Consider the following 12,853-nt stretch of genomic DNA (forward strand, 5'->3'; position numbering starts at 1 on the left):
CCTGAATCAAATCAGGGTTTGCATTACACCTCTAACTTCTTCTCAGAAGTAATTTCTGAGATAAAACCATTCTCTCTGCTTCTCAGCCTTCGAACTACCACAAGGGCTAACGTCCACATTACTGTGTATTTTACTAGCCAAAATTGTTTGGGGAAAACTCAAGATTCTTTTGGCAATGACAGAGACAGGTGAGGGGTGGCAGTCACTCTTCTTGGTCTTGGGAAAGAAACAAGAGGCAAGTTTGCAGTTGATTTTATATCTGCCGCACCATAGGGCAGCAGGGGAAGGAAGAAGCTCCCGAGTGAGCTCCCAAGTGATAAGAGAGACATTGTGTCCTATTCTGGTTTTGTTTTATAGCCATCCCACAGAGACAAAGATGGGACCTGTAGATGAGTTGTGGCTCTCCAAAATGAAGACACACTTGAAACCAAGTCCTGTGTGAAATGTTCAACTGGGAGTAAAGGAATCTGAATTCAGGTTTTAACTGACCTTCCATTCTACCTATATGGAGTTAGCTAGTAGAGCTTGGGGCTCTAGAAGAGTTGGTGAAGTACTGAAAGGGACTCAGCTTGTTTTGGTATTCATCACATCTCCTGAAATGTATGTTAAAGGTGTGTGTGTGTGCACATGCATGTGTGTGTGTGTGTGTGTGTGTGTGTGTGTGTTTCCCTGGGGTCTGCCATCCTCCCCAAAACACTAAGAATCATTAAGACGTTCTCAAACTCTAAAAGTCAAGTGTATGAATGTGTTTTAGACTTTTAGACTATTCCTAATACCAAAATTAAAACTTAAAAAATGTTATGATGCCAGGTGCTGGTGGCTTATGCCTATAATCCTAGCTACTCAGGAGGCAGAGATCTGAGGATGGTGGTTCGAAGCCAGCCTGGGCAGGAAAGTCTGTGATACTCTTAACTCGAATAAACTACTCAGAGAAAAAAGCTGGAAGTGGATCTGTTGCTCAATGGCAGAGCACTAGCCATGAGCCAAAAGCAGCTCAGAGACAGTGCCCAGACTGTGAGTTCAAGCTCCAGGGCCAGCACAAACTATCTATCTATCTATCTGTCTATCCATACATACATATATATACACACATATACATATGTGTATATACATGCATATACATATACACATAGATGTGTGTATATACACACATATACATATATACATATATACACATGTGTATGAGTAACAAAAATGTTAGTATGTATGCCTTTTTCTCCACTAATCTTTGCATACACATTTAAAAAATGGATCTGGATATCAACTATGAAGTGATTTAAGCAAGAAAATAGTGTGCTATGATTTGTATAGCTTCTGAATAATTTTGCATCCAGAGTAACAGGATTCATCATTAAAGCTATAGACCAATGATCTTATTTTGTGTGTGCTGCTCTGAGGCCTGAACTCAGAACATTTGAGGTTTTGCTTGACTTTATTGCTAGGCTGGCTACCACTTGAGCCATACTTCCCTTGTGGCTTTTTGCTGATTTATTAGAGTTAAGAGTCTCTTGGATTATCTTCCCAGGCTGATTTTGAGCCAGCATCCTCAGATCTCAGCTTCCTGAGGGACTAGGAGGATAGGCTTCAGTCATTCACAGTCTTAAAACCTCAAGATTTGGAGCATGCATGTCTAATTTAAAATCTTTGTATCTCTAAGTTCACAAAATCACCATAATCTTTTCCTTGCACATTTAGAGTGCTCAATTATAGATAACGCATAGTTCTTAAGAAACTCTGAAATGGTCTTGAAAAAAAATAAGCTGTTTGGAAATCCAAAGTAAGAAAAATAGGCCGTGTCTATTTGAGAATAATTTTTTTTTCTACAGCAAGAATTGGTGTTTAATGATCTGGCTAGAATTTTGGAATCTGGAGAGTACCACTGCTTGGCTATTTTGACTTTGAGAACTTTTCTTAATTTATCCTTATGTCTCTCGTCTCGAATTTCTTATTTGGTACCTGAAAAATAAAATTAACCAAATGAGAACTAAATGTCCTAAAGATTCTTCAGCCCTAAATGTCATGATTGTACTCAGGGATTACAAATGCCTGCCATAGCATAGCTCTCCTGGAGCTTAATGTAGACAAGACATGCTTTTACTGTTATTTATTTTTGTGCTGGTCCTTGGGGTTTGATCTCAGGGTCTGGGTGCTCCTGGCTAGTGATCTTGGGCTACAGCTCTACTTCCAGCTTTTTAGTGGTTAATTGGAGATAAGAGTCTCACAGACTTTCCTGCCTTGACTGGCTTTGAACTGTGATCCTCAGAACTCAGCCTCTTAAAGTAACTAGGATTAAAGGTCTGAGCCACCTGTTTTCTTAGCTGGCTTTTGGTTCTTTTGTTAATGAAGAACAAGTTTTTTTTCCCTTTTTTGGGGGGTTGAACTCTGGGCCTGGGCGCTGTCCCAAAGCTCTTCAGCTCAAGGTGAGAGCTCTACCACTTGAGCCACAGTGCCACTTCCAGTTTTCTGGTGGTTAATTGGAGATAAGAGTCTCACAAACTTTTCTGCCTGGGCTGGTTTTGAGCCAGGATCCTCAGATCTCAGTCTCCTGAGTAGCTAGGATTACAGGCGTGAGCCACTGGCACCCAGCAAGGTTTTTTTTCTTGACCCTAGCTCCCTCAGTTCTCTTAAAGTCTAATGTTAGTAAATATGGGCACTTCACTTTAATAGATCTCCCCCTTCTTTATAAATAATAGGCATTTTACAGTGTATCTTTCATTTGTCTATAATTTCAAGTAAAAAGGCAAATTTCACTGGGGCCATGAAAAGATTTCTGCATATACCTAGAATCTGTAGAAACCACCATCACATCTGGATGAAAAGTCAAAAGGCTTGGCCTGGTTCCCAGGTTCTTGGGCATTAAACAATATCTGAGAGTTAAATCCATTACCTCCAGAAACAGCTGTTAACTTTTTACTCCTTTGCGTGTGTGCACATCTGCATGTACATGCCAGTCCGGGGGCTTGAACTCAGGCCCTGGGGGGGGGGGGGGGCTGTTGAGCTTTTTTTTACTCAAGGCTAGCACTCTGCTACTTGAGCCACAGCTCTGCTCCTGGTTTTCTGGAAATGAGCAGGAGATAAGAATCTCATAGACATTTTTTTGCCCTGGCTGGCTTCAAACCATGATCCTCAGATCTCAGCCTCCTGAGTTACTAGGATGACAGGTATGAGCCAGCATAACCAAGAGTAACTTTTTGATTCACTATTTAACACACTGCCCTCAATAATATATATGCAGGTAATGTGAAAAGGTTGGGGCTCTAAGGCCCACATTCATAACATAGACTATGATGTATCTGAGATATCCACTTATTTTGTGTACTTCCAAGGTGATTGTTTACATGGTCACTGCATATTTGTGGTCTTTTTGTTCTAAAATTTTCTTGGGGGTGTCATTCCTGTGCACAGGTATAGTCATTGTTGGCTGGGCCAATTAATACTGAGGAAGGGTATATTTTCTCCTAAGATGAGCAGACCCCATTTCTGTAGGATTCCCCCTTCTACTCCCTCAGTGGTAGATGGTCCCACACTGCCCAAGGTTAGCCCTGAGTGCCAACACACAGAGGACAATGAGGAGAGATCACTGCTGTCCTCACTTTTACGTAGAGAACAATGTTAAGTCATAGAATCATACCAAAGAAAAGCACTGGGGTCTTACTTTGGCCTCTGACTATGCCATCTTCTTCAAATATACCCCCACCCAATTTTATAGATCAGAAAAGATATGAAGAAACAGCTTTTCCTAAAGCCATATTGTTTTTAAGTGATTAGAAATTCCAAGCTTTTCTGAATCTTGGACTTGTGTTCTCACAATTTACAGACTGAATCTCTGGAGAATGAAACCATCCCAAGCGGCTATTGTGTAGGCTCTTCAGTTATTATATCTGCCTAAATCACTGCAGGCACATTTTTTTTCTGGTGTGTGTGTGTGGGGAAAACTACTAGAAAAAATCGTGGTTAAAGGCAGCAACCTGTCAATGTTAGGAAGAGCAGCTTTCAAAGTCATCTTCTTCCTAACTAGAGTCTATTTTGGTGGTTGATAAGTTGCTTGAAGTAGAGGTTAAAATAATATTCAAGCCAGGTGCTTGTGGCTCACACCTGTCATCCTAGCTTTTCAGGAGGCTGAGATCTGAGGATCACAGTTTGAAGCTAACTCAGTCAGGAAAGTCTAAGAAACTCTTATTTCCAATTAACCACCAAAAAATCTGAACGTGGAGCTGTGGCTCAAGTGATAGAGTATTAACTTTGAGCAAAAAAGCTCAGGGACAGTGCCCAGGCCCTCAGTTCAAGCCTGAAGACTTGATGATATATATATATATATATATATATATATATATATATATATATATATACATATATATATACATATATATACACATATATATACACATATATATGTATATATATATACATATATATACATATATATATACACATATATATGTATATATATCATCATACATATATATATGTATGATATCTATCATACAAATGATATAATATAGTCAATATATATTGACTGTATTACATATTCAATATATTCAAGCAGACTAAAAATACTTGGGAGTACCTCAATTTTGCAACCTAAAGCAAATGTTTAAAATCTGATATACTTTAGGACAATTCATTGGTTGCGAGGGAACATTTGTCATGTCTTCTTCTAAAACAAGTCTGCAGTAGCGCTCATCCCAAACAATGCTTGGCTCCTTTTAACTATCAAAATACACTTTATAATAGCTGCTTCTGATGCCACAGTCTCTGTAGAGAAATGTAGTGTCCCCTTGTCTGTTCAAAGGAGATCATTTTGGTGCCAAATTACAGAAAGGTGCAGTTTTAGGGACAGATTGGAAACTGAATACACAAGGTTAGCTGCTTGGGAAAATGAACAGTAGAGAATCTAATATCTTTAATTATATGTACATGAATATAATGTATGTCCACTTTGTACAGGAGATACATATAGAATTTCAACATTTTACTTAACAAATGAGAATTTACAATAGCAATATAACTGACGAGAGGGCTGTCCACTTAATAATACTTAGACTCCATCTGTACTTGGACAGGAAAGAATTGAATAGTTTACAATCATAGACACACTGACATTTAAAACGAGACTTTATAAAATAATTTATATATCCACTAGCATCTATAGAGAGAAATGATTTCTTTTGCAGGAGTGGGGGCAATGAGTGGCATTATCTTTTAAAACTTTCAGGTAATAAAATAATTTAGAAGTGGTTCATGCAGTGGGCAAAGGGGGGGGGGGTAGGAAGTGACTGTTCCTTTAAGATGTCCTCTGGATTGGAATGCATGTAGGTACCACTGGATACCCCAGAACACGTCTCCTCTGAGTTACAATCAGTGTCAGCTTCCACAGGTTGACATGCTTCTTTCCATGTACAGTCAGTTTCTAGATCAAGTGATACAACCTCCTTCCTAGAGTTCTACCTCACATCCCTCTGTGGGAGACAACTAACAGCTCTTCCTTGTTTTCACCACTTTGCTCTGGTATTTGACAGAGTGCCCACCATGACCGATCACATAAACATCCAGCAGGTAAGATGTGCCTGGCTGGAGGCCTCGAATGGTTTCAGTGGTCACTGCTTTCTGCAGGTTTTGACTATGGAAATATTTACAGAGGACCTTTTCTGATTTCTTCCTCGTCGCTGGGCTGAGGCACTGGTTTTGCTCTCTTCTCTTCTGCTCTTCGTTGTAATGTTCATTGACTTCTTTTTTATAGATGCAAAACTTGTTCCTCTCCTGGGTGCCTAGCCAGGCTATCGTGGCTGAAGAACAGGTGCGAAGCTTGTCGAAGGTCTTGATTCTCATGTCTTCAGGAAGGGATGGAAATGCTTGCTTGCTGGGCCTGCTGGTGGCTAAGATCTTCAACATGGACGCTCCTTTCTTGTTTCCTTTCAGACGGATGACATATTTTGCCTTGGGTTTTCCTCTCAGCTGAAACTGCCGAACGCCTTCTACGCTCTGAGACAGGAGAAGTTTCCCATCTCTTCTCACTTGCAGTTGGATAGCATCCAGACAGGAGTGGATGAAGATGGTGACTTTCTGATGAGAAGAGACCGGAGCAAACCGTAGAAATTTTGCTCCCTTCCTCTTCACAAACACATCAGTAATTTTGCCATCTTTCAGCTCTACAGTCTTCTGCTTTGCTTCTTGCTTGGTCCTGGCAAAGGTCCCTACGTAGGCTGTGCTAGTGTTGCTGCTGTTGTTGACCACAAACACGTCAAAGTAGTATTGAGTGTCTGGTTTCAGGTCTGAGACGGTGAAAATGTTCTTGTTTCCTATACAGATTTTCTGAATGTCCGCCCTGGGCCTTGTGTAGACATGGCGGCCAAGTTTTGGAGATGGTTTTGCAAGGTAGTTGCGTTCTTTACCCAGAGGATTGGAAGGAAATCCAAAATGGGCAAAGTCAAAGGGGCTGAAATCCAGACCAGGTTTGGGTGCTACCATGAATGCATCGTCCGCACTCAGTTTGGCTTCCACAGCACAGAGACTCTTGAAATTATGTTCTTTGTTGATGAGCACACAGTACTGGATGGGTTGTTTCAGCAGAGAGGCTGTGGGGCTCGGCTTCCAAGCCAAAGTCACCGTGGTGCGGCCCAGAGAAGTCACATCGACTCTGGGGTCATAGGGTAATTCGGGGTATGGCTGGTCAGATGCAGGAGTGGTCGTGGCATATACCTTGAAATGTGTGTCCTTCTCTGTTGAAAGAAGCTCCAACTGGTATAGGCCAGATGGAGAACTCGAGGACATGAAATACTCGACGTCATTGCCCTTGTAGGAGAACAGCTCTGTGCTTTCCTCATTAGTGATTTGCTGCTTCTGCTGCTCCAGGGGTTCGGGGTCACCTGGAAGATATGACAGAAACACGGGCTGTGTGTCACTGTGGTTTACCCAGCCTATGCATTATGGCGTCGGCTTGTCTTTTGTTTCCCCAGGGTAAAAAGAAGACATGTTCATAATTTTTAAAATGTGATCCAAAAAACCAAGATTAAAAAAAAACATGCATTTTCAGCTAGGTGCTGGTGACTCATGCCTGTAATCCTAGCTGCTCAGGAAGCTGAGATCTGAGCATTATGGTTCAAATCTAGCCCAGGCAGGAAAGTTCCTGAGACTCTTAATCTCCAATTAATCACAAAAAGCCAGAAGTGATCTGTGGCTCAAATAGTAGAGTGCTAGCCTTGAACAAAAGAGATCAGGGACAGCACCCAACCCTGAGTTCAATCCCCAGTACAGGAACACACACACACACACACACACACACACACATACACACACACACACAGACACCATCCATTTTCATTATTCAAAGAGTATTTTATTCCTGCATTGGTTATTCACATCCAGTCTTCCCCTTCCACATTTTGGTCCAGTTGATATAATTGCCGTTCATTTTCTCTGAAGCTCAATGCTATTCTCGTGAGGTTAAGCAACTAGACAAACCTGCTTTTAGAATTTTGTGTTTCTTACTTAATATTATATCATAATATTACTGCTCAAATTTTTTTACCATTGTAAACAGTGTTTCTGTATAATGTCTTCCTGAATTTTTCTGAATTTAATTATTTTTAGGAATCAAGTTGGTGGAAGTTTTAGATCAGACTATATACATATATAGAGAGAGATTATTAATAGTTAATAATAATTCTTATTATTATGTATATTTAGAGATTTATTTATTAATCCCAGTTGTCAATCTATTTACGAACAGGAGTGAATCCATTTGCATGTTGATGGTTAACTATTTCATTAATTCACTATTTCATTAATTCAGTGCTGGCAGCTGTACTGGACAATCTGATTCCAATACAGGCTACACTTAAGTAGCTAAAATTTAAGTCTAAGGGATAATAGAGGTGAGTCCTAAAGGCAAAGTACTTTTTCCATTTTTTGTTAATGTCATTATCAAATATTAACAACAAGTAACTTTCCAGTCCCTAATGAAGGGCTGCCTAACCAGAATGGAACAAACTTCGTTATTTTGAAGTGAGATACACAGAATTTCATATTTCCAAACTATGGGCTGAACGCTGTTAATAGCAGATAGCAGATCCATGTCTTTTATCTTATTTTTAGCAATTGTATGAAGCTTTAATATATGTCAGTATAAACGTCTTTTTTTTAATTTGTTATCTGTACATAGTTGGACCAAGGAGTTGTCATTCAACAAAGCAGTGGATGAATACAATGTGTCATGATCAGCCTTACCCCTTTAACGTTCTCATCCCACCTCCCTAACCACCCCTTCCTCACTTTCTTAATTTTGTGGGCTACACTGACTTTTTTACTGCATTCTCCCCATTTATTCTCTTCATTTGTCTATCTCCCTCCCCCCCCCCCCCCCCCCGCTAATCTCACCCAACCCTTTCAGGTACCCATTTTCTGGTGCTTATTTTATTAAAGAATTTTAATGAAGATAAATTTAGATAGATTTTAATTAATTTACCTAAAGAATGACACTGAGTTCTCCCACTTGAATCTACCCTATTTCAGTGAATACATTTGTATACACTTGCCTACCACCCCAAGGTATTTATCATATATTTAGAAACTTGTTCTAACTTCCACATGTGAGAGAAAACGTGTAACTTTTGCCTCTTTGGGGCTGACTCCCTTCACTTAACGTAATTTTTCCCAGGTCCTTCCATTTCTTTGCAAATGATGTGATATCACTCTGTCTAATGGAGAGTGGAATTCCATTGAATATATACACACACACACACACACACACACACACACACACACACACACACACACACGCATATACACCACAATCTCTTGATCTATTAAAAGGCATCTGGGCTGGTTCCAGGTCTTGACTGTGGTGAACAGTTAGTCTTATCACTCCCTATGGGTATTTCCCACATTTCCTCAGTCCCACAGCGTGTAAGCACCTTTTGTAGAACACCAGTGGTCCCAGCTTCTCCAGCTGTAGTCTTTAGGCTTTGTTGCCCATCTAAGGAGCAGCAGCACTCTATGGCTCTTAAATTGCTCTGCAATATCAGCATCTTCTTTAGGAGTCTAGCTTACTCTTGCAGCTGAGTTTCTTTACATCCTGCCTGTGACTACTGCCAAATGACTCTCAACTCCATGTTCCCTGGAACACAAAGGTCTTCACTTTGGCTGAGTATTAAGATCACCTACAACTCTCAGGGAGAATGCTGGGGAAAAAAACCCGAAGTCTAGTCTACACTCTACAATAATTAAATCATCATGTGCATGTATGTATGTGATACTGGTCATGAGACTTGAACTCAAGGCATGTGCTCTGTCTCTGAATTTTGTGTTCAAGGCTAGCAATCTACAGCTTCACTTATAGATTATTTTTAAAGTTAATTGGAGATAGGAGTGTCATAGACTTTCTTGCCCAGACTGGCTATGATCTGTAATCCTCAGATCACAGCCTCCTGAGTAACTCGGGCCACCAGCACCCAGCTACATCAGAACTTCTGAGAGCAAAATCCAGGCATCAAACTAAAGTCCACCCAGTGATGCAAATGTTCAACAAAAACATCAAGGATAATGATAAAGCTAGTCCACACCAATCACCTGCAACTTGTACCCTGATGGTCTCTTCTAGTTTTGTTCCAGCAAGATCAATGTCCTCTCAAGCTATTTCTCTTTCCCAGAAGCTCCAGATTCTCCTGTACAGCCTGAACCAGGGCGTGGGCCTTGTCCCTCAGCTTTTTCACTCAAGGCTAGCACTCTACCTTTGGAAACTGCCGTTTTTCTGTTGGTTAATTGGAGACAAGAGTCTCACTTTTCTGCCCTGGCTGGCTTTGAACCAGGATCCTCAGCTCTCAGCCTCCTAAGTACCTGGATTATAGATGTGAACCACCAGATGATTTTTCTTCCTGGCAGAAGGTGTTGTGTTGCATAAATCATTCCTGCCATCCATGCAGGGATCAGGGACCAGGTCAGCCAGTGCCTTACCTGAGCCCTCCGCGCTGGCTTCCTCAGGCAGCTCCTGAAGACTCAGCTTCCACTCCAGAGGTGCATCGCATGGGGTCACCGTGACTGACAGAGGAGTGTTGTCCTCTTCAACCATGAAGAAATACCTGCGGGGAGGTGGATGATTCACACCATGAGCATTCTAAAAGGGACTCTAGGGACTATCAAGACTTACTGGGAAAAAAAATCATGCTTCTCAGTTTTAATCATCTGGCAAAATAAAAATGGCACTTTAACATAAAAAAGATCATATTAACTGTAGGGAAAATCCAAAAGTTCAAGGTACTGTAGCTGAATTTACTAGCAACAAATATAATAAGAAATCATGGGAAGACATTAATCTCAAGGCATTTTGTGTTAAAAATCAGTCCTTACCTATATCTAACCCTAGGTGTAGTTGCACACAGACCCTGTCAATGCAATGTAGGTCAAAACCAAAAGTATGTCCAGGCACGCTGCAGGACGGGTGCTGGTTTTCCATGAATTTGCTAATGTTGTCCATGAGCCTCTGGGCCCTTCACACAGTCATTACTAATTTAAAAAGTCATATTCATGGCTGTCTACTTCTGTGTTCCAGGGCCTCTGGCTAGATAATACCATCTTCATGTGCTCACAAACATTGCTGCTCTTCACGGCTGAACTCATCCACATCTGCTCAGATAGTTCTAACCAAAGTTTGAGGCATAGGGCTCTTACTCTGACACGATGCCTTTACTTTTCTGTGCTTTTACCACATAAGAGCTCTCTAGTTCATGAGACTCCATCACAGAACCACTTAAGTGTTCACTCAGTTCCTTATTTATCACGTTCATTCAAACAAACCATTTCAGAAGCAGTGCTGAAATGATACCCACAGACTAGTTCACTTCAGAAAAAAACTAATCATAACATTCATTTCAATGAACCAAAGGCTGATGCTGCTGGGGCACTAAGTGGAAGGGGTTTAAGACACAGCCTTCACCCACTACTGTTCACTGTTCGCTGAACAGACAGCTATGGATCTTTGGAATTGTATGACTAATGGTGTAAGGAAGTCTATCTCTTAGAATGCCAATGAGTCTCAGGTTCAAAGGAGAAATTGTTTCTGAAATATAGCTATCCAATGATTAACAATGAAAGGTAGAGAGGAGTCACAGAATAGAAAATTAAGTAATTTTATGTATAATTGTTTTAGCATATAATATATTATCTGTATATGGTATATATCACATATACAATATATAACATCATATATCATATATATTATATGCTATATATCATGCTATATATCCAACTATATATAATATGTATGATATGTTGTATGTGTGACATATATGACATATGATATATATCCTATTATATGTAGAAAGATATATATCATAGATATAACATATCTATATATCTGTTATATAGATTTATCACACATTATATATCATATATAGTATGTGTAATATATGTGATAAATCACTTATGATCTATGTGATACAAACACATATAATATATATAAAAATCATATCTCTGAAATACCTAGAAATATTATGTGAACTTATTAATTTGCTCATGCTGGGATAAAGGAAATGAATGGTATCAGTTTTATCACTGGAATGATTCTCTTAAAATCTAGCTGTATTTGTTAAATATTATCTTTCTTAAACAATGTAAACCCTTAAAACATCACGTGTATTCAAATAATTTCATTTTAACCCTGGTGTCCTTAGATGTGTCCTATTGTCCTAAAAATAAAAAAGCAATAATTCTGGAATGCAAGAAATGTAGGGATGGCCGCTTCTACTCCAAAGGAAATTACAGTAGGAGAACAGACAGACTTTATTTAAGATCAGAAGCATCATTGCCATTTTCTGTCCCTTACTTAAAGCAAAGAGGAAATGCTCTCCAGCCGTGGCTTTTCAGATTACCGAATCTACCTCTGAAAGGTGGCCTTTCTTTGTTTCTTGAGTGATACAGACAGTCCACAGGGGGAATACCTTTTAGGTGTGTCTCGAAAGAGGTAACTGCCAATTTCCGCTCCATCCGGAATGACAGAGGAGTCATGGAAAAATGCCTTGTCCCGGATCTGCATCTGGAAGAGCTCCTCATCTCGCGTTGGGAGCTTCTGGGTTCTTGAGCTGAGCGGTACCAGCAGCCACAGCAGCCCCCAGTGGAGCAGTGCCATCCTGTCAACGAGAAGCCACACTGACATGAGTGTTGCAGGTAGACAGTGCTGCAGGTGAGAAATGTGCTAACATGTTCAGTGATGCTTTGGATTTGGCAGAAACTTGGAGACTTTTTTGTGCCTAAAATTGTTTAATGTTGCGCTGGGAATGTGGCTTAGCGGTAGAGTGCTTGCCTAGCATGCATGAAGCCCTGGGATCGATTCCCCCAGTACCACATAAATAGAGAACGCTGGAAGCGGTGCTGTGGCTCAAGTGGTAGAATGCTAGTTTTGAGCAAAAGAAGCTCAGGGAAAACATCCAGACCCTGAGATCAAGCCCCAGGACTGGCAAAAAAAATATTGTTATTATAAAGGTGATATACAGCCAGGCACTGGTGGCTCACACTTGTAATCCTAGCTACTCAGGAGGCTGAGATCTGAGGATCGCAGTTCAAAGCCAGCCTGGGCAGGAAAGTCCATGAGACTCTTACCTCCAATAAACCACCAGAAAACTAGAAGTGGTGCTGTAGCTCAAGTGGAAGAGCACTTGCCTTGAGCTGAAGAACTGAGGGACGTGCTCAGGCCCAGAATTCAAGCCCCACAACCGACAAAAAAATAAATAAACCAAAATAAGTAAATAAATAAATAAATAAAGTTGATATACAGAGGAGTTACAGTTACGTAAGTCAGGTAAAGAGTATGTTTCTTTTTTGGACAATGTCACCCCTTCCCTCACTCTCTCCTAGTTTTTCC

At 40.4% G+C, this 12,853-nt stretch overlaps 1 protein-coding gene across 1 annotated transcript; it reads right to left on the minus strand.

Annotated features, from left to right (window-relative positions):
- Positions 1-4,862: 4,862 nt before the first annotated feature.
- On the minus strand, positions 4,863-12,121 carry Ndnf (neuron derived neurotrophic factor). Its single transcript, XM_042692991.1, has 3 exons — positions 11,934-12,121; positions 9,952-10,076; positions 4,863-6,866 (listed from the first exon to the last, which is right to left on the minus strand). The coding sequence occupies exons 1-3, from the start codon at positions 12,119-12,121 to the stop codon at positions 5,473-5,475; spliced, it is 1,707 nt and encodes a 568-aa protein (XP_042548925.1). The 3' UTR covers positions 4,863-5,472.
- Positions 12,122-12,853: the final 732 nt, after the last annotated feature.

This window comes from Dipodomys spectabilis, unplaced genomic scaffold (genome assembly GCF_019054845.1).
Source record: "Dipodomys spectabilis isolate Male_0828 unplaced genomic scaffold, ASM1905484v1 ptg000162l, whole genome shotgun sequence".
NCBI classification, from domain to species: Eukaryota; Metazoa; Chordata; class Mammalia; order Rodentia; family Heteromyidae; genus Dipodomys; species Dipodomys spectabilis.